At 35.8% G+C, this 23,016-nt stretch overlaps 1 protein-coding gene across 6 annotated transcripts in view; it reads left to right on the forward strand.

Annotated features, from left to right (window-relative positions):
* The window catches only part of gramd4b (GRAM domain containing 4b), a 29,405-nt gene that overhangs the window by 2,417 nt on the left and 3,972 nt on the right, over positions 1–23,016 (forward strand). Inside the window, exons 2-20 of one of the 6 annotated variants that reach the window (XM_047802109.1) lie at positions 5,386–5,593; positions 9,377–9,497; positions 16,288–16,408; positions 16,493–16,551; positions 17,426–17,561; positions 18,068–18,093; positions 18,188–18,279; positions 18,849–18,940; positions 19,515–19,563; positions 19,724–19,795; positions 19,897–19,940; positions 20,072–20,181; positions 20,275–20,429; positions 20,682–20,699; positions 21,847–21,918; positions 22,043–22,190; positions 22,312–22,405; positions 22,753–22,843; positions 22,938–23,006. In XM_047802109.1, the coding sequence (XP_047658065.1) occupies positions 5,386–5,593; positions 9,377–9,497; positions 16,288–16,408; positions 16,493–16,551; positions 17,426–17,561; positions 18,068–18,093; positions 18,188–18,279; positions 18,849–18,940; positions 19,515–19,563; positions 19,724–19,795; positions 19,897–19,940; positions 20,072–20,181; positions 20,275–20,429; positions 20,682–20,699; positions 21,847–21,918; positions 22,043–22,190; positions 22,312–22,405; positions 22,753–22,843; positions 22,938–23,006 (1,777 nt within the window). Of the gene's footprint in view, positions 1–5,385; positions 5,594–8,144; positions 8,335–9,376; positions 9,498–16,287; positions 16,409–16,492; positions 16,552–17,425; positions 17,562–18,067; positions 18,094–18,187; positions 18,280–18,848; positions 18,941–19,514; positions 19,564–19,723; positions 19,796–19,896; positions 19,941–20,071; positions 20,182–20,274; positions 20,430–20,681; positions 20,700–21,846; positions 21,919–22,039; positions 22,191–22,311; positions 22,406–22,752; positions 22,844–22,937; positions 23,007–23,016 lie in introns of those variants that run through there. The other 5 variants (XM_047802111.1, XM_027135356.2, XM_047802110.1 and 2 more) reach the window with 5 other exon arrangements.

The following is a 23,016-nucleotide window of genomic DNA, read 5'->3' on the forward strand; positions in this document are numbered from 1 at the left end:
TCACTGTAACAGAGGGGGTTACAGAACATACACACAAATTCATAGCACTTGCATACTGGAACATGGAGTTTGTTGTTGATGCATTAAAGGTGTGCAGAGTTTGTATTTTCAGATGCTGATGAAATTTTAAGCACATGAATTGATCTAATAATCCAGCAACATGTTGGTTAGTATTCTTAATTACAGGCAGGAAGTTTTAGGCTGAGGTTTCATGGTATGGCACTTTTCTCTTGGCAGGTCATGTCTGAGAGAGTGACATTTATCAATAATCCATGGGAACCCAACACTTGTGGAATGTTTGTTTCCATGTGAGGAACCAGCACCCTGAGTAAAGTACGGGCTGTTCTCATAAATTCTGTGCAGAAGAATGCCCGACTCTGTCTTGTTATTTTTACACACCTTTATCGTGCCAAAATCCAATGTGCTTAAGAGCTGAAAATGTCTCCTAAAATTGTGTTAAGCCAGGTCACGTAGTGTACTCCACCCAAGGTCTGTTTTATCAGCCAACACACTTGCACTTTTAAAGTCTTAACAACTTGAATAAACAAGTCCACCCTTATCATAGCATTTTATTTCACAATTTTACTGTACTCTAAAAATTCTGTTTGGAACAAATTTATTTTTGATTGCTTCAAGGCATATGGGAAACATCTTAAATATCCTTTTGTTAGCAACATGGAGAAAACATGGAGTTTGTAGCTAAATCATAGGCTGTAATGTTTAATTTGGGTCTGGCAGGAAAACACTGAGTGCTGTACTGCTCTCCTATTAATTTCTTCACTTCTTTATTGGCTGCATATGTGGGTGGGTCAGTGGATGAGGGGGAAGGCGGGTATGTAGGTGGGCAGGTGGGTGACTGGATGAAAGGATGGATTGCTGGAGGGAGAGAAGTACTTTATTGATCCCTGAGGGGAAATTGTTTTGTCACAGCAGCACAGTGCTCATCATCACAAAGGACATACATCAGTTTACAATACACACAAGGCAGTAAGTAATTACATGAAATAATAAGTAATAAAAAATAAGCTGTTCTATATGTAATATGTCATTAAATAGCCTATATAATACAACAGAGCCAAGCTAAGTTTAAATTATTAATGTTTTATTTTTATAAATGTGCTGAATATGTGTGGCTTGTGTGCAAGTCAGTTTAGGTTGAAAGTCTTTGCACTGAAAGTCAAAAACAATCGTTAGACTTTTCTATACAAAATCCTGGCTTCTAAACAAATGGGAATGCCTCTTTTTTTCATTCAAGAAAAACTCATTCCAAGAGCAGATCGTTGCTGGTTGTGGAGGCTGGTACCCTGTGTGTTCCCTCGTTATCATGAGAAGCACATGCTCCTGTTCGGGGTAGAAAAAGGGAGCAGAGATGGAGCTTTGGATCGCCTGTGCTCAGGCCCACATGCTTTTGTTTTTAGGCTGGGATTTTTTGGCTCTGAGTTCAAACCACTGTGCTGAATACTAAATTGGCTCTAGCTTCTGGCATTTAGATGAGTTTCAAGGTTTTTTTTATTTTATATCCTGCAGAGCTTCATTATACTCAGCCCTGAATGAGCTCTTCCTTATGATCCATATCAGAGCGAAACTGTGTGAATTTGTGTTGCAGCTTTTCCAGAGTGTTGAAACATGGAAATTTCCCCTATTGCATTAATGACCTTAATACTAATTTTTTTGTATTTTCCAGAGCAGGAGTTTGCAGATGCATTCCAGAGCAAAGCCATCATATAACTATGCTGATATTGCAAATTCAATGGTTTTTATATTTGATCCCCTACCAAATGGGCTACGAATATAACCAAAACTATATTTTGGCTAAAATTGGTTGACATACCTTGGTGTCAGTTGGAAATACAATCATGTCCCTTGTCCTATTTACTGGCAATGCTAACTGGCATGGCTTCAGTCAACCCCTCTGGCTTTACTAGCAACCCAGTGGTCATCTCCACATTAAAGATATGGTTTCAATTTAGGAACCATTTTAAATTTCTTACTCCCACCATATCAAGTCCACTGTTGAGGAATTATGCGTTCAAACTTGCATTTACTGATTCTATTTTCACTTTATGGCATGATAAGAGTCTGAAATGTTTTAAGGATTTTTACAAAGATGGGGTTTTTCATTCTTTCACGAATCTAACTGGCGAGTTTGACCTCCCACCTTCACATCTTTTTAGGTATTTCCAAATTAGGAACTGCATAAAAACATTATTTCCTAATTTTCCACAGATTCCTCCCGAACAGACATTGGACAGACTTTTATGTTTGAATCCTTCACAAAGATCTTTAATTTCTAAAGTCTGTGGTACTATTCAGTCTTACAATGCTCATTTTGCCTCTAGGTTGAAGGAGGCTTGTGAGAAAGAGTTGGGTTTGGACTTTGATGTTGACTGGTGGGACTCTGTTTTAAACGGCATTCACAAAGCCTCAATCTGTGCCCGCCTGACCTTAATACAATTTAAAGTAGTGTTCAGATGTCACTATTCTAAGACCAGATTGTCTCAAATTTTCCCTAATACAGTTGATGTCTGTGACAGATGCTCTGGTTCGCCCTGTACTCTTGCACACATGTTTTTCTTTTGTCCAACTCTAGGAAATATCTGGCAAACTTATTTTGACACCATGTCTAAAGTGCTCCTCAAAACCATTAATGTTTCTCCGCATGTAGCCATTTTCGGTACTCCTCAAGAATGCCACCTCTTTTCATCGGTGCAGTTAGAGGTCCTGGCTTTCACTTCCTTGATAGTGAGATGCCATCTCCTCCTTAATTGGAGAGCAACAAATGCCCCATCCAGTACACTTTGGATCACCGAGGTCATGTCATGTCTTTTCTAAAACTGGAAAAGATAAGATATTCTAATAAAGGTAATCTCGCCAAATTTTACAAGTGGCAACCATTTATGCAATTTTTCCAAGCTAGCTAGGCCTGACTCAAACTACATACTTTATTTTTTTTTTTTTTTGTGTTTATTTATTTTTATTTTTGGCTTCTGATTTTTTTGTTTTGTTTTTATGGGGAGGGGGAAGGAAAATGTTGTATACAATTATGTTGGTTATTGCTATCCAAATGTCTTCACGTTTTGTTTTTTTTTTGTGTGTGTGCAAACCAATAAATATATGAAACATATAACTATGCTGATAGGATTATACACAGTCATCTGACTGTTAAACATGTAGAGGGAAAATATAGATGTTAGCAGATAGATGTTAATCTGGTTTGAATAATATTTTATGATGTCCTTACAATAAAAGTACAGAACAGCATCTCTAGCTAAAACAATGGCTAAAAACTCTTTCATTTTACTAAGTCTGTATTAATACACTAAACTAGCTATCTAGCTCACCATACTTTATATATTACAGTAACTACCACTTTTTAACCTGGTCAGTTTTTGGTCATTTTTTTGGCCAATAAAAACATTTGCGTTGTTAAACTAAACATTTACGGTCTCCCTGATTACATATATTTTATTATTATTATTCAAACATTTACTCACAAAACCCAAACCATTTACATGCTTTAAAAAATGTATGTATAAAAAATTTTGTTTTCTTTTTTTATTTTGTATAAAAAATGTATGTATAAAAAATTTCTATTGTTTTTCCTAGTTTTATTTCTTAACTTGTGGCTCTTTCTAATTGATCTGTATGTTTCTTGTTTACTTTTAAATTGTGGAGACATTAAATTCAAGAAATTTTAGTCAATGAACATTTTATTATATTGTTGAAATAATTACCATGAATCTATAGTTATAACCACTTTGGTAATAGTTAATGATTAGCTCTACTAAAAAAGCTCTACTTGGCTATATGTTTTAGACTTCATTGTGAGATCTATAGCGCAAGCGAATACTTTTTTGTTGCGTTGGAGAACCAGAAAGCCTTTTGCATAATTTATGTAGCTGCATAATTTAGTAACCTTAGTGGGGGGGTGTTTAGCTTGTATTCAGCAAAAGGCTTGATCCCATTCAGGCTGATTCATTCAGAAAGAGGAAGCATGGCTTTTATTTTGCTTGGCAATAAGTTGGTAATGTTACTGTGACTGTTAGAAACCCAGCCCATGTCTCTGTCACTTTCTCTCGTATAAATTGTTCCAGAGACTGATGGTTTTCCACTTCAGGGATTTTCCTCTTCTTTCCAAAAGCTCTCATTATAATAAAAAGGCTGTCAGTAAGCCCTGAATTCCTCATGTGCTCTCTGCCAATAGACCAGGTCTTTGTCACACTTTGCTAATGAGCTTTTTATTCACTGAATTTTATTTTCCCAGACAGGGTTGGTATTTTTATCCTCTCTTCACGTGTGTGTCCTTGTCTGATAGATGAGATGTTAGACAGGTTCAGAGAATACAATAAAACACAATGCCTTGTAATGAACACTTAAACATAAAAATGAACTAAATGGAAACTTTCATTTAACTTGTACATTTAACTTTGTTTTCAAAGCGAAATAGGCCAAAATCACATGTTGAACGTATTTCTTGACGCAATCATTCAATCACGTTGTTGCACAACAAACGAATGGTTGTAAAATGTTTTTTTTTCCAGCTAGTGTGATTGAAGGGTTAGAATTTCTTCATTGGAAATGTAAAAAAATGTAATAAACTAATATGAATCAGTAAGTGAATAACTGAATAATCATTTGAATATTGTTTCCATATTTTACTTACAACATATTTAGCAAAAGGATTGTAATTTTAATTCTATGAAAGGTAACTTGCAAAGTCAGCTTCATATCCAGATGACATAAAACTCCTCATTTAACCCTAAAAGCTCATTTGAGGCGCTAAAATATATAACTGCTAAATGAATCTTAAATTCCTCTGAGCTGACCTTAGTTGGACCTTAGTGTTTTTTTGTTTCTTTCTTTCTTTCTTTCTTTCTTTCTTCCTTTCTTTCTTTCTTTCTTTCTTTCTTTTTTTCTTTCCTTCTTTCTTTCTTTCTTTTTTTTCTTTCTTTCTTTCTTTCTTTCTTTTTTTCTTTCTTTCTTTCTTTCTTTCTTTCTTTCTTTTTGTTTTTCTTTCTTTCAATCTTTCTATCTTCTTTCTTTCTTTCCTTCACAAATGATGTGATCATTGCTACAAATGATGTGATCATTGCTACAAATGATGTGATCATTGCTACAAATGATGTGATCACAGCAGCCCCTGGCAATAAAGATAGCAGCTAGTCATTTGACACAATCTTGTTTCTCCAATGGTCAAAGTGCTAGTTTTTCTAAAGGAATAGCTAAAGCTGTAAATGTTTAACAAAGGTCTACTCAATAAAAGGTTATGACATTCACACATTTTTAGAATTTTATACACGATTTCATTCTATCGTCATCCTTTGCTACGCACTTCAATTATAGTCATAAATATCTTTTTTGTTTTTCTTCCTTTTTTGTCCTCAGAGTTGCCGTCCACCATGCTAAGATAAAGGCGCAGGATCGTGTTCTGAAGATGCTAAAGCGACTGGACAAGATAAGGTTCAGAGGACCGAAGCGTGATGAGTTCCTCGACATTGCAGAGTCACCAAACGCCTCGGACAGTGAATGCAATGATGATCTCTTGATAAAACCTCCAGCGTCCATTAAAGACGGAGAGGAAGTACGGGACCCTGTGAGTGCTATTTTAAAATTGTGGATAATAGAAATACAGAAGACAGTGTTCTGCTGTGCATTATGGCGTTTAAACTGCTCTTTCAGTATTACTGACAGCTGTTGGGGTTAAGTCACTGTCTTATTGGGTTTGATTAATGCTTATGCTTTTATTCATGCAGTAATAATGTCTTAATTACTATTGAATTCTTTTAATATCGAATTAGTTTTAAAAATATTCGATTTATTTGCTTCAGTGGCTATATGTTGACTTGGAATGTAATCTTTAGAGATTTCCAATTGCAGTCTTTGAAACCGCAATTATAGCACACGTTATATTCTACCTACAATCGTTATACTGTTAACGATTTCAGATTCTGTTAAATGCACTGGTGCCAACATGTACAGTCTTTAATCAGAGCGTTTATGTGCTTTGACTCCTCGTCCTGTCAGGTCATGGCCATGTAATCACCCGTCAGCATTAATGGCTAAAGCAGTTGTCAGAACAAACATTAATATATCTTTCCAGTTCACTGGAAGGAAACAATGTGAAAGATTTGTGAATTTATGGATTCTCTTCGATTTCCACTGACCTCATCTTGTTAAACTTAAAGCTGTGAGTTAGCAAACCTCTGCCAGTAGAAAGCAGATCTCATATGTTTGTAGCTTTGTGCCATTAAACAGGGAATTTTTTTTTGTCACAATTCAATATTTTGTATTATTATTATTATTATCATCATCATCATTATTATTATTATTATTATTATTATTATTAATAATGATGATGATGATAATAATAATAATAATGATAATGATGATACTAATAATAATAATAATAATAATAATAATAATAATAATAATAAGCGTTTATATTTGGGCAGACAAATTATTTCAATTATTTTCCTTTTATGTATTTCAAGTAACAAAAGTGTGAATCCCAATTTTTACTTATTATAATAACATACATTGTTATTATTTGTTAATTTTGTTAATTCTTGAGATATCAGCTAAACATCAATTAAATCTTTACATGTTTCATTGTTTGTTCATTTAGTATTGTTAGAATCTCATTCCCTGACATACATTAGGTTTTTGTGGTTGAAATTCCGTTTATTTTTCTCTCTCGAACTGCTTCGACTTTCTAGATAGCCGTGATTTGGATACCTTTGAATATTTTGCATAATTCTGTTGTTTCTATTCTTCTGTAAAGCTGCTTTGAGACAATGTAAGTTGTTAAAAGTGCTATTCAAATAAATTTAAATTATTGCACATTTGCAAATTACTGACATCACTGTAGGGAATGCAAGACTATAATATCAGTTACTTTATCTTTGGTTCGCTGTATATGTTATATGGAGATTTGCAATTATCATTATTATTATTGTTAATATTATTATTACATTTTCAGCATTTGACAGACACCCTTATCTAGAGCATCCTACATTTATCTCATTTATACAATGCGTAGTTGTGGGTTGAGTGCTTTGTTTAGGAGCTAAGCAGTAGCAGATTTTTTGGTCCTGGGATTCGAACTCACAACCTTCCAATAAGCAGTCCAACACTTTAATTAACTAAATATTGGTTAATTATTCCCTACGCATGCTTGTAGTTATTTAGTTATTGTATTTTCATGTTTTGATGTTTTCTCTTTTTAATAAAATATACATGGCACACTAGAAATCTGTTGCACATGAACTAAAATGAATTAAATTTCCATGCCGTATCATGATATTCTGAAAGCTGTGTTTATACATTCTGCATCTAATTTCTGCATGTTCAGTTTAATTTATTTGTATGGCACTTTTAACAATGGACATTGTCTCAATGCAGCTTTATAAAACATAAGAAATATAGTACAAAATGTTTGTATTTGTTGTATTATGTTTGTATTTATCCCCAATGAGCAATCCTGAGGTGACTGAGGGGACTGTGGTAAGGAAAAACTTCCTTTAGATAGAAGAGGAATGTTTCTGAGCGATATGATTTTCAAAATTTAAGTTGTTGTCTAATATGGCACCGAGGTCTTTCACTGTCGAGCTAGTTGTAACAGTAAATCCTTCTAAATAGAAGTTTTTGGAACGATAACTACTGTAATATCTTGGGCTTATCAGAATTTAACAGAAAATTACAGGTCATACAATCGTTTATATCTTTAATGCTTTTGGTTAAACTAGACGATTTAGATATTTCATCTGGTTTTGATGAGTATAACAATGAAAGCTAATCCCATGCCTTCAAATGATGTTTCACAAACATGTATATTGAGAAAAGCAGAGGTCTTAAAACTGATCTGTGTGGGATCCCATATTTCACTGGCATTAAGCTGGATAGTTTGTAAGATGGTACCATACAATATGGTATTGATCAGATAGGATCTAAACCATCTTAATGTCTGTCCCTGAATACCTCTGTAATTGATCTATAGTTTGAATGCAGCAGTAAGATCATGTGAAAATAGTGAACAAATATGAATAAGCCAAATATGTTAAGATTCAATGTTTAGCTCTAAAAATAAATCATACGGACTCGACTCCACCCACAGCAACTTTCAGGTTGGGTAACAGGCTCAACAGGAAACAGGCAGATTTGTTGAAGATTTTAGAATCATCCTGCTTATTGCTGGAGCTTTACGTAGCTTCATTACTTTAACTGTGACATTTAAAATGACAAAATAGCAAACAAAATGTCTAGTTGAGGCAGTGCTTTTGTGTATACTGCTTCTTCCTGTTGGAATTACAAGTGCACTTCTGCTACTATTGTAGGGTAAGAAGTTAGCATTTTGGATGTATACAAGACATACTGTATCATTGTGCTATCTATTTGCATATTCGCTTTTACAATTTAAATTCTTTAAATATATACAGTATACAGTATAAAATACATGTACTTGCAATTGTTTTAGGCTCTGTCTTCCTCTTAAAACCTGCTCTGCCATGTCTTGTCTCAACAAGCTTGTGAATAACGTCTGTACTGGCTACAGTTGGAGTCTGTACACTCAAAATGGAGACTTTGATTGTTGACTTCTGTCTGTTCTGTACCCAGCAATGTGATAGTTTCAGGAAGATGGTGGTTTAATGTCCTTTGTAGGCTGGATTAATTATTATTGTTTTTTATTTGTATTTTTTTTTTCTTGTTTTCTGATTTAGCTTGGGGATTAGCCTTGGGCTTTACACCTGCTGTTTACCAAATAAAAGATATGCAAATGCAGATTACTACCCACTTAATATTTCTTAAGCATTCAATAACTCTGTTACAGTTGTACTATTACTTTGTAATCACAGCACTGGCATTTCTTCCTGTGATATAATTGGATTAATCATCAGCAGCATCTAAAACGCCTGATGAAATGATGGGATTGGATTTTGCACATCATTGATCTCCCAGAATTCTACACATTGAGAAAGCTATAGATTACTTTACAAATCCCACAACCTCAGCCCAAAATAATGCAATATTTCATGAGGCAAAGCTTCAATTGAATGTAAAGTTGTAATGCTTAAGGTATTACAGAAAATTAAATTGTTGACATGAACAAGATTTACTTGTCTTTTGTTATTTATCTGGTATCTGTTAAATAGAGGTCAAATGGAGGGTTATAACTATAAGAATGTGTTATCACCTGCACTTCTGTAGCTTTGAGTAGTACACTGGTATTAACTCCTAGGTTCAGTTACATGACAGAATGAATAAACCACTGTGTCCTGTCCTATTTAAGGGACATTATATTGAGTTTATATGTACAGAGTCTCTGCCTGTGGTACAGAACTTTTACATTCTTTATTGTTTTCTCTCACTGTGTGTTCAGGCTGGTCCAGGGTCCATCGTCATGGCTGCTGCTCTCCAGGACTACCAGAGGACAGAGGCAGACAGGCTCAATGAGGTCAAGGGTCACCTTGAAATCGCCTTACTGGAGAAACATTTCCTTCGTAAGTACTGCTCAGGCATTACTGGAGATTCTCTGCTGGGGTAGTTGCTTCACATTGTGACTCGTCAGTTCATTGTTTTTTTTTGTTTTTGGTTACTTTCCCACTCCGAACATTTCCTGCTATTATCAGATAGTAACAACAAAGTCTTCAGTGACATCAAGAACAAATGTAAGTGAGCGTAATTATTCCAAGATGTCACTATGGTCATTCCTGCAGATCTGTAAAGTGTTGTGCTCATAAACATTGAGGTCATCAGAGCTGCTGTTTTCTAACGTGTAAATTGTTGTTTGTTCCTCTGTCGGTCTAATCTTGCTGAGCTGCGCAGGCATTTTTCACAGGTTTAAATGTGTTTCACTGAGCTGTGTGAACTGTACCACCATCACTTTTACGGGAAAACAGAGATCAAAGACCAACTTTTTTCTAGATAAAAATCAATACACACACACACACACACACACACACACACACACACACACACACACACACACACACACACACAATTAAGCACAGGTTACTGATCACTTTTGTTATCTAATTATATATATTTTAATTTTTTTATATTTATTTAAAATCTGATAAATCATGAGTGTCTTAGAGCACATAACCTTTTAATCGGACATACTGTACGATGTCTTGTCATACATCAGAGGTATCATGAGGCAGATGGTTCTAATTTTAGATTCTGTGTGTGTGTGTGTGTGTGTGTGTGTGTGTGTGTGTGTGTGTGTGTGTGTGTGTGTGTGGCCCATGGGTACTGTTGTACAGAAAAGCAACAAAGGCTAATCAAGGACTTTCATGTTGTTGTCTGTAAATCTAGGTAAGATTTATTAATAGGCAGTTGCATAACACAAAAACAAACAGGTATTGACAAACTGAAGCTAATCTTTGTATATTTGACATGTGACCATCTGTGGAAAGACTATTTTTCTTATGATGTGCAGCTGACCTTTGTTTCAGAAATGCAGAGCTGATAACGAGGTGTCGTAAATAAAAAAACTGTAGACCTGGAAAAGTTGTGAAGTAGGCTTGTGGGACATCAGATGCAGCTTGCTAAAGCATATATTAGGTTACAGCTAGATGTTTATGAGCTGAACTGTTTCTGATACTGTCGGTAGATTTACAGTATTTTCCGCACTATAAGGCGCACATAAAAGCCTTAAATTTTGCACCGAATTCCAAAAATCTTTGGAAAAAAATGTTGTCTAAAATCTGTAAAAATGTTGTTGTGTGACTTTGGTAAGCGCTCCGCTCGATTGACTGTCGGACCATTTTCCGCTGACACAGGGACGTAATACATACACTACGTACGCTGGCAGCGATAAACCAATCAGAGGACATTACGTAATACGTACAGTACGTACGCTTACCTTCGTCACGCCTCCGGTAGGTACACTACCGGTATGTTGCAAAACAACATTTGTTTCTTCCTAACCATTATGCGCTCCACACTCCAGTCCAGTAGGTGGCGGTAAATGCACCTTAAGTTAGTTTGCCTTCCGCCAATAAAAATCAGACGCTTACGAGGCCCAATTCAAACTACAGGCTATCAGTTACACGGTTGTAAATGGGAATAGAGCAGCTGAAAGTATTCCACATTAATGTATCTATGGTTCGGAAGTGGAGAAAGCAAGAAAATGTACTGCGCCAAGTTAAGAAAACACAGTAGATGAGGACTTTAATGGATTTGTGGGAGAAGATTGATTAAAAAATAATGTGTGTGTGTTGTTAAATAGTAGAATAAAGTTTAACTAAACTCACTGTTTTGCTTCTGTTACCTTTATTTGTGGACCGTATGTTTTAGCATTCGCCTTATAAATCCGGTGCGCCTTATGTATGGGTTAATTACAGAAATAGAGCCCGTAATTGAGACTGCGCCTTATAATCCGGTGCGCCTTATAGTGCGGAAAATACTGTATTGATATTATTTCTGAGAATGAAGTATCTCTGATAGTTTAATTGCAGCCATATATCTTGTGCTCCCTTCTTTGTCGCTGACAACCAATCAGATCAGATGCTTCATTGCCATTATCCAAACGCCAACTGAGGGGATTTTCAAAAATATATGTCAAACAGATCATCTGTCCAACAAATTTCCATAAACCTGTAGAATCAGTCACTAGGCACATTGAAGACATACTTGTGGAGGTTTCACAATGCTAAGCTAATATTTTAGTCTTAACCTATCTGTACATATTTCTTTTCCCATTAAGTGTAAGACTAGATTGACAGGATTGATTTATTTATAGAAAGTTATTTATCCTTCCTGTAAATTTCCAGAGACTTGATACGTTGTTTGCGCCCAGCATCTGATCAAGACACTTTATATTGTTTGTTTTCCTTACAGCTCATCTGTAGTATTTATTTCTGTCTTCATTGAGAGGAAACTCTCTGTGGAGGACTAGAAAAACAGGATCAATTTCCAGCTTATATGTGAAAATTACTTGTGATTAAAAATGCTGATTACACAGAAGGGTTTTAGGTAACTGTCACTGAATTCCCACATCAAGTTTTACCATGAAGTTTGATGTTTGCAGCATAAATAAACACAGCATGAGTGCATGTCCTTATTGGGCCATTCATTAGCATTTTTTTTGTATCAGTAGTGTAATCGGTATGTAATTGCTCAGAATGGATCTTATTTACAGTACTGTCGTTATGAATGTGGATAACATTTCTAACACATTTCTATTTTGACAAACTCAGAATTGCTTGCGTTGTGTGTAGGACTTGCTCTTTCTACGGACTATAACTATGCAGCTGTTTATCCTCCAGAGAATTTGTGAAGTAAATATGCCATGCTCATGCTTTTATTGTTGCACTAGCAACACGGTAGGGTGCTAGATTATGAGCACTTCTTTTTTTCCCATTATTTATGTTTTTAGCTAGCTAGACAAGTGTGAAAAATGTTCTTGGCTATTTACTGCTTATGTTAATCTGGAGTATACTGTTAATGAGCTGTTTGGTGTTACTGTCACACTTGCTACTGTTCAGTATGGATCTGACAACTCAGTCATTGCGACGAAGGGGTGTGGGTTGTTTACAGCACGGACTGCTGCATTGACAGGATGCTTTAACTGTCATGGGAGCAAGCGGGACAAGTCCTGACTTGACAAATCAGACTCGGTTAATGAGAACGGAATAAAGCCAGTTTTCTATTTGTTCTTCAAAATTTTGCATTGTCTTTACAGAAATCAGTCATTTTATCTAATACTGTTAATGGCAGAAGCAATTGTTCTTTTGATATGTTTATCATCCAAATCTATCATCACAACCTTCAACAGACACCATCTTTACTGATTTCTTTACCTTGGACTTTTTGCACAGATGAGCCAAAATATAATACATGTTTTGACTACACTTTCTATAAGTTTACTCCACTATAAAACTAAACTCCCTTTAGCATTTAGCAGGGAATTAAACAATGTGATTCATTATGTAGTCAGAAAACAGCAAAGGTGAACAGAGGTACACACCGAGTCTGGCTTAATCCATCATTAGTGTTTACATAAAGGGTTGTACAATAAAGTAACTATGGGTTGTCATGCATACACAGCAAAGTAGCACACAAGTATAAAAGTGAAACTGTGCGACTCTGTTGTAATTATCTGCTCAATAATTAGATATAAGTGCACCGAAAAAGACTAAGACAAAATGTCTGAGCTGTATTTTGGCTCCCTGTTGCCAAATAAATAAGAGATAATTGAGTGTTTGTAATACTAACTGTGAATGCAAGCATTCAAACTTTTAATTAAAGTGGGTTAGTTTGTACTCTAATATATTAAAGTAAATAAGCTTTGTGTAAAGCATTTGGCGGTGCTTATAGATGCAGTCTTTTTGATGCTTCCACCTCCAGTGGTTGGAGGCATTATTTTTTCTGATGATCTCTGTATCCATGCATGTAAAGTCTTTACACGTATACATGTTTGTTAGCCAAACTGTAGTTGCTTTCTTTTTGCTTAAAATATAGTTTAAGAGAATTTTAGGCTATTGATTAATAGCATGAAAGCCTCAGCTTGTCTGCAGTGCACATATCCCCACCAATACTGTAGGCATCAGGTACAATTTGCCTTTTAATTTGGAGAATGGTCATTTTTCAATCTAACCTTCAGGTTCAGCGCATCATTAGCGATCGTGCAGCTGGTGCAAGAAGGATCAGGGGTCTTACACAAGGGAACACCAGTGGCAGCTTGGTGGTGCTGGGGTTTGAACCTCAACCTTGTGATCAATCAAATCAAATCAAATTTTATTTGCACATACACATACATACAGTACAGGGTACGATATGCAGTGAAATGCTTTATGCTACTGTTCGGTATAAGAATAAAGAATATCAAAAAAGTATAAAAAAAAAGCAAAAATATAATGAGAATAAAATAATAAGAAAGTATAAACTATATAAGAAAACTATATAAAAAACTATATAAAAGTATGAAATATGTGGAGAATATGAAGAAATAATGTATATACATATACATAAATATACATCCCTGAGCCTTAACCACTTAGTCCACCACTGCCTCCAACTTCTGCTCTTCTATGCCACTCTAACAATAAGGTTCTCAGTTCTCAAGAAACAGACATTTTCTTTCCCAATTTAAACCATTGGATTTTTTTAATCCAATCTACTAGAGTAGGAGTGTACAATCATATATGCAAAGAGTTGGTATGAGTGCATATTTTCATTCAATCAAACCGGAACCACACCTGATTCCTCAGTTGATTTTGGCTTCCAGTAAACTCAGGTGTGATGTCTGCTTAACTCGAATGAAAACCCGCACCAATACAAGCCCTTTCCAGAGAAGATCGGACATCCCTGTACTAGGGAAGTAAAAACAAATATTTATGTTCCTTTTAAAAAGGATTTGGAGTAGTTATGCTCAATCAAGTAAAAGTACTGGGTGCCATTTCTGAATGAATGAAACATATAGTTTTACCACAGAATCTTTTTTGGAAGATTTCCTTAACGGTTTCCACAATTAGTATTTTACATAAATGTTTTTTTTTGCCAGAATTCAAAAAGTGCATAGACAACAGTTTGGAGTAATCAGGATCTTTATTGTTTTCCTCACTAAATGGAAACCTTAAAGTTTGTCTATGGATATCACACACATGCTACAGACAATGTCAGTAATGATTATGTTCTGTGTTCCTTGGTGTTCCTTAACGTATTACTTCCTTCACAAGTCTTAAGCTTAAGACCAAACCAGTATTCATGGGTGGCCCAAGTACAGACTACTTTCTGGCACTTGGTTTGGCCGGGTACTTAAAAACTGCAACACAAGTTATTGATGGTTTCCTGCGACCTCACTAGAAACAAAAGAATCTAATGTGTTAGTCCACTCAGAAACTTACACACATTGCTCGCCTGCTCAATATTTAAGAGTTGTTACTGATTCGAGGTTGTGTGACGGGTCGTATCACAGTGCCGACACTTGTTCCTGCTGTGTAATGGTTCCCTGTCCTCAGAAACACAAGCCTGTAAGGTTAAATGTGAGTTGGCAGGAATACAGATTAACAGGCGAGTTCGCACACACAGAGCACTTTTGACAAATCACTGAACTAATAAAGTTTGCTTAGTTTTAAAATGAACAACAGGTATATAGACATGATTTGATGATTTTATTCCATACGGATGTACTTGCAGTAACCAAAGTCTGCTGGCAAATGCAGGAATTGCTGTCATCTGCACAAGTGGTATGGTGACACTCCCCTAGATGCAGTACTGGTGGCAAACACTTGCAAAGCCCATGCCCCAGAGTTTTAATCGGAAAGGCATGTTGTAACATGACCCTTGAGACTGTGGTTTGATTGCAGCTTATTCAAGGGAAGGGTTGGGTGTTTGATCTAATCTGATGAAGGCTTAAAGTTAGTTGTACTTTGTGCTAATCAGAGGTTCTTACTCATCTGCAAAGAAACAGTTTAGTTTTTTATTTGATCTACAACAATATTTCCCTTCATGAATACACAATAATTAACTAATGTGTTGAATCATTGGTGAGAAAGCAGCATCATTGTGACCACTGAGAGAATAATTCACATTGTAGATTCCATATGCTTATATTCAACATGAACCTGATTTTCATTTGGAAATCTTTTGTTAAACACAAATTACAAGCAATCAGGTGTAAATTTTTAGATTTAACCTCGGTAAACTTTATTTACTTTATTCCAATCCGTGTGTACATATTTATGAGAATGCTGAATGTTAACTCTAAACTAATGTTTAGTGGAAATGCTCAGCTTACTGTTACTGTTCTTCCTGCAGCAGTTAAAAATAAGTATTATAGAGAAAAAAGCTTACTGAATGTTTTGATAAGAGCGCTAGTCCATCATTTCTCACCTTACCTTTGAGCCTTTATAGCCCTAATTCCACTGCTAGAGGCTAAACCGGGCTGAATTATGGATGAGGATGAGTTTGTGTTCCAGGTGACTTTGAATGTTGCACCTGTGATTAGACAAAATGAAATTGAGTCTATGTGAATTTTTTTTCTTGATGAATTATGTCAGATATGATGAGGTTTTTTTTAATGGAAATTGAAGTGCTTGTCATTGTCCTTAAGTTCAATGACACAATGATGAAGTCTGTTAATGGAGATTTGGAGGGACAGTTAGACCTTCAGGTCTTTGTGTTTATGCGCATTTTATTTAAGTCCAGAAATAAATGTTCATACAGACGCATACATCATTTTTCATTTTATGAGCATAATCATACCTTCTAAAAGGTGCCAGAAAGTCCCTCACCTGTTTTTAGCTAGCGCATCACTGTACTGTGTTCTTTTATCTCCTTCAGAGGAAGAATTGAGGAAACTCAGAGAGGAGATGAACGTTGAGACACTGAAGCAGGAACTTGAGAAAGAGAAATTGAAAAGACTTGACCTTGAACAGAAAATGAATGAAATCCTTAAAACCAGGTATGTTTATGCTTTTAGACTGTTTAGTTATTTAATGGTTAACTTATATATATCTTGATATCTAAATATTTGTTTCGCTCTCAGACCAGAGGATTCCCCGCCTCCTCCTGCCAAAGCTCATGGTCCTGCTGTCAATGGGACAGGTGAGCTGTGAAGCATTGTAACCTAACATAACTCTTTGGGCTTAAAGCCATGGCAAAAAACCTACACACTGATTTGAACATTTACTCATGTGCAGCCATATCTGATGGACAGAGTTACGTTTTATTACACTAATGAATAAACAATGTTTTAACTATACATGATCTAAATTCTATGACTGTACTTTATCTTTGTGTTGCATGTTGATGGTATAAATGGTCCTTCAGGAAATATTTAGTATTCATCGGAATTATTGACCAATTAATGAACAATTTAAACTTTAAGTCAGTAAAACTTATAATTACTTAGGTAAAGATCATTCACATTGGAGGCTGGTGTAATGTAGCCCAAAATAAAAATAATGTACCGCTATACCACAAAGTACATTATTTTTCTGCAAGGAAAACGTCATGTTTTTTTAAACTGGTGATGACTTATAATTAATGTTTCTTCCTGCTTTTTAGTGTTTTAGTTGATGAAACTAAATACAAGTTGTGTTAGCAAGAAAGACGACTTTAAGTCTGTTACAAAGTGCTGACACTGGAGACTGTTTCAGAAATTCGAAATAAATATTTCACAGAAAACTTCAACATATCAAATTTTACTACCCACTTTTTTTGTGGATTCTCAGCCATACCAGCCCTTTTCTAAGTTGTTGCTATAGAAACACCAGCATATCAGACTGAGCACACTAATATAAACCTCTAATTTAAATTACAGCCATCAGACCTGCTGCTAATTGAAATTAATCAACACCAGTGATTTTAAGGCTGATCATTTTTGGTTTCTCACTTAATTAATATTATGTGAGAAACCAAAAATTATCAGCTATAAAATTGAATTGATGAAAAAAAGTGCTTTTCTTCTTTGTGACAGGAGAAAAGCAGAAGGAGTCTGTGAGCTCGAAGCTATGGAAATGGTTGTATGAACGCTTCGGTGTGTACATAGAGGACTTCCGCTTTCAGCCTGAGGAGAACATGGTGGAGACGGAGGAGCCACTCAGCGCTAAAAGGTGAAGAGAACCTGTCATTCTCATACTTTTTTTTTAAAATAAAGCCTAGAGAGACAGTCAACACTGTGGGAAAGCTGCAAATGACAGCATTGGTGGTGATAAAATGCTTTTGCACCTTTTTTGAAGTCTGGTGGCCTAGATGGGCTTGTGACATGACTGTGCTCACAGACCCCACTATTTTTGATCATTAACCCACCCAGTGCGATAACGATAATCTCTTTTCTCGTTGGAGAACATTTCCATACGGTAGTCTGTGTGCACTGTGATCATACAGAAAACAGTTTACCTTGTGGCACAGCTAAGAGCTTAAACTGATAGCATTCGCTTGAGAAAAGCAGTGGGTTATTCTTCTGCACTGGGTTCTTACACAGAGAAAGGCTGATGAAATGCTGTGCTGTTGTTTTGTGGGGTTTTTTTCCCCCTTCCGATTTTCCATGCGGTGGTCATAGTGACTGTTGTTAGTCCCCTTGCAAATAAGTAACTGAAACCTTCTGCACTTGTTACAGATTAACTGAAAATATGAGGCGTCTGAGTAAGTATTGTTCTACAAGATGTATTTCTTCTACAGTTACGGAAAGTATGATTCTGCTTCATTTTATTTTCTGTGCTTGTAAATGTGTTCCCAGAACGAGGAGCTAAACCGGTCACTAACTTCATGAGAAACCTTTCTGCCTTATCCAGCTGGCACTCTGTCTACACATCAGGCATCGCCTTCATTGTGAGCACACAGTCATTAGTACAAAGCAAAAAACAGCTGCTCTCATCATTGATAAGACAAACATGAAATATCGTATAAATCCGTTTAAATATTTTTTTGTTCATGTTTTATGAGTTTAATATATTTAATTGGTTCTGCAGCTGTTAGAGTAAATTTCATTTTATAAATATTTTTAGCCATCATTCACAAATCTGGGAAGCATAACCAAGGGATCTTTGATTTTAGCATAACATTTCAGTGGTTAAAATTTATTTTAGTTTTAATAATTCTATTAATCTATATAACAATCATTCAGAACTGTAAAGCAAGAATAAATGCCAACTTAAATAGTACAATTCCAAAGGTAATTTGCTAGTGACATTTTTTGGTTTGAATTGAAATTGAAATTTATTTTAATTCTGAGTAACTGGTTTGTGTCATGTGAGTAGACATCATACAGAATAAAACACTTTCCCTGCTCCAATAAATAAATACAATAGCACACCTTTGCATACTGTGCCTACAATTTAACCCAACTTTATATTAGTTGTATCGGTTATAATAGAGATTATTTTCTTTTTCATCTACAGATCTATATGTACGCTGTGTGGCGTGGCTGGGCAATTCCTATGTTTCTCTTCCTAGCTATTCTCCGTCTGTCTTTAAATTACCTCATAGCAAAGTAAGTCCAATATATTTCCAAGTCATATCTATTTAGTTTGACTTAAATCTGTTCATGTATGTAAGTAGATCCTTATTTTAAAGACTACATTTGTTTTAATTATTTAAAAGTACAGTACGTTATAGGACACAACTTTTTTAAGCACCTCTGAGCTTGCTTATAATCTTCAGAATTAAATGCAGATAGACATAAAAATGTCATCTAGATGGAATTTTATTTAAGTTTCATTCATAAAGCTACTCAATAGTAGGGACTGTGAATTTCTTTACACAGTGAATGCCTCTTTGGTCAAATTGTTGAATAGAGAAATGGTCATAAGCGTGATTAATTCAGATCCTGAATCAGCTGTCAAAATGTTTAATCCAATGCAGTTAGAATAAATAACGTTAAATGCATAAACAGATAAACAGATTATAAAAGATATGTACGTTTCCGTTCAGGAAAGTGTATAGTTTTCAGAACTACAGTAAATGTAAAAGTCAAAACATTACCATGTGAAGGGTTTTCACAGACCACCACACATTTAGTTTTTAAAGAATATTGAATACGCATTAAAGCTGTGTTATTGTTCCAGAGGCTGGAGGATTCAGTGGAGTATTGTGCCTGGGGTGTCTGAGCCAGTGGTAAATATGAGCACACTTTTCTTAGTGCTGTTCATAATAAGCAGTCTTATTCTTTTAAGAAAGTCTCTCTCTCTCTCTCTCTTTCTCTGTCTCTCTCTCTCTCTCTCTCTCACACACACACACACACACACACACACACCATCTCTTCTTTTCCTCACAGGAACCTCCGAAAGAAGATTTAACTGTCTCTGAGAAGTTCCAGTTAGTGCTGGATGTGGCACAAAAAGCACAGGTACATTATGCCAAGTTGCTTCAGAAAAAAAAAAATAGAGCTGCAACTGGAGAACGGTGGAATAATATTGGTATATATAATAATATACTGTCTTCTCACAGAACCTCTTTGGAAAGATGTCAGATGTTCTAGAGAAAATCAAAAAGTTTGTATTTTTTCCATATAAACACAGCTCACTCTATAGTGTATATATAGAATACCAAGTTATTGCTTATTTTTATTTAATTCATGCTGAAACATTTATACACTCTGTGTGTCTCTATGTGTATTTTGTAGCCTGTTCATGTGGGTGCAGCCTGAAATCACTCAGAAGTTGTATGTTGGTCTATGGCTAGCGTTCATTGCTTCCTGCCTGCTGCCTTACAAACTCGTAGGCTTCCTAATTGGTAAAACATTTATTATGGCTTAGTTTTGCTGTCTATACAATCATTTCTTTGTATCTTTATCATATTTACACCAGCAATATTTCTTTTTAATAGGGCTCTATGCTGGAATCAAGTTCTTTATTATTGACTTTATCTTCAAGAGCTGCCCCAAACTTAGGGATAAATATGACACGCCACACATTGTATGGAAAAACCTGCCAACTGACCCACAGCTCAAAGAACGCCAGAGCGGCAACATCAGCAGACGGGTGAGTGTCAGGATTTCATGCAGGTCAAACCTCAATAAAATTTACTAACCACACCAATTAGTTATGAGGTCCAATTAAAACACTTTTTTTTTTGTTTGTTTGTTTGTTTGAAATTTAAATGAAGTGGCACATGATTTAGTGTGTGATAGTGTAATAGAGACATACAGCTACTAGTGTTTTTTATTTTTTTCCCCCTTTTTTATTTCTTTTTTTTTAATAGTCTGTCATACTTCTGTTCTTTTTCCTTCTCAGCTGTCTGCCTATGAAAAGGTAGGGATCTAGTGGCATCTGGGTTCACAGCAGTACCTGTGTTTGCCACCACTGTGTGTGTGAGTGTGTGTGTGTGTGTGTGGGAACAGATACCGTTTATAAGCAGAACCCACATTTCTACTGGCAAATGGATCAAAAACGTACTAAGTATTAATTCTCTATAGAGAAAAAAAAAACACTGTAGATTAGACACATAGGGTAAGGATGAAACCCTTCCACCTGGAAACCCAGTGTAATAAGAGATCTTGTACTCTGCTGTAATTTGCTTTTATCGATCTCCTTTTTTTGCATATTGAACCCTGAGTTCGGTTCTTGTATATTATGAGGCAAAAACACTCACCTGTCAAACGTCCAATTATTCCGATTTACAAATATGAATTTAAGCTCTGATTTTTAAAAGGGTTTTTAAGAGGACTGCACTGACACTTTTCACATTTTGACATCAGCACATAAAATGTTTAATCATGGAAACATTTTAACAAACAAACAAACAAACAAACAAACAAATAAATAAATAAATAAATAAATAATCTTATAATTGATTTCTTTTGATCCACAGCCATTAGAGTGCTTCTAGTGTGAGTGTGTGAGTGTGTGTGTGTGTGTGTGTGTGTGTGTGTGTGTGTGTGTGTGTGTGTGTGTGTGTGTGTGTGTGTGTGTGGAGATATTACTATTGAAGAGTATGCTATAGAACTCAGTAGCAGAAACAAATACATGACATCAGAACAGCCAAGCTGTGAACCATTGTAATAGATCAGTTTCTTATGTATATTTTGATATTTACCTGATAGACAACATTGGCTTTTCTTTTGTCACTGTTTGGCAGTTCATGCATTCCTATAATAAGTCGGTTACATGACTGTTGGTTGTTGTGTGATCAGAATATCTCTCTAACCGTTTGCTGTGTAAAAGATCAAGATCCATTTGCAAATTGATGGTTGGTTTCTATGTAGATTATGGTGGTCATATTTATATTGTTCTGTACAGTAAATGTTCATTAGAGCAATATCCAGATAAGTCAGAGTTGTTTTTATTGGCAAGAAATCTTGTGTTTTTAATATGTTAGTTGAGCTGAGTTCTTTAAATCAATCGGTACATGTGTGACCCCTGCCTTTACGCTTTGCATGCACTCGCTGATGTCTGACAGCCAGAGAGGATCGAAGACAACTCGACTCCTTTGGTCTACTGTTTTGATGAAGATGGGCTCCTGTGTTTCACTGTCAGTCAGGCGCTTATATTTCTTCAGGGAATGATCAGATGACTGATCCTGCATCACCACAGAGGTTCTCTAATAGTTGTCCTTATCCTCACTGTATCTCTTATGTGTCTTATACATGCAGCAGATCCAGCCTGTGGTCGCACGTGGCAGCCTAGTGACCGCAGTGCCATGCGGTGTTGGCCGTGACGAGGAGACTGGGCGTGCCTACAGCACCAAGCGAGGTCCTTTCCATGAAGTCTTCAATTTGCCTGAGAATGAGCGCCCCCTACCAGGTAGAGTGCCATTAAATAGCTGATTTATAAAATACATGGTTGATTCCACAGAATGCTGATTGTCTTTGGCTGTAGTTTCATCTTCCTGCTTGGCATTAACAAGTTTTTGTGTTCTGTGCAGTGTGTGAGCACGGGTGGCGTTGCTGCTTAATCAACAGGGACAGGAAAATGCCCACTGACTACATACGGAATGGCTACCTCTACGTGACAGAAAAGTATTCCTTTACCTTTCCTCCGCACATCACTATTATTGCTACTAAATGAATATTAACACTCACTCTGCATGGATCAGTAATGCAGTAAACCCTCATCATCATGGTTTTATATTTCCTTCATTAAAATATTCCAGTAGGTGTATTGGCAGCAGGGACCATGTTAAAATGACATTATATTTGGCTAAAGGATTAATCGCCTGCTTACTACTCCAATTCAAACCCAATACAAACTGGCCAGATAAAAACAGCTATGTTTACAAATCTCTCAATTGACACGTACAGTACACAACCATTCAGTCTTTTGTAAATAATAAATTCACAATTTTTTTTGTGTGTGTGTTAAACAGCCACTTATGCTTTGAGAGCTCCAGCTCCCGTTCTGCATCATCAAAGAAGAATAAAGTCATCAGACTTCAAGACATTACAGACATTCAGAAGGTATGGATGAACCTCAGTGCGCTTTTTACTGGTTTACTTTTTATATTCTTTACCTAAGTATTTGACTTGCTGTTCTTTTTATTTATGATTACAGTATAAGGTTTTGTCAGTATTGCCTGGATCTGGGATGGGAATCTCAATAGCCACACCTTCTACACAAAAGGTAACAAGCC

The sequence above is a fragment of the Tachysurus fulvidraco genome, chromosome 17, assembly GCF_022655615.1.
Source record: "Tachysurus fulvidraco isolate hzauxx_2018 chromosome 17, HZAU_PFXX_2.0, whole genome shotgun sequence".
Lineage (NCBI taxonomy): Eukaryota > Metazoa > Chordata > Actinopteri > Siluriformes > Bagridae > Tachysurus > Tachysurus fulvidraco.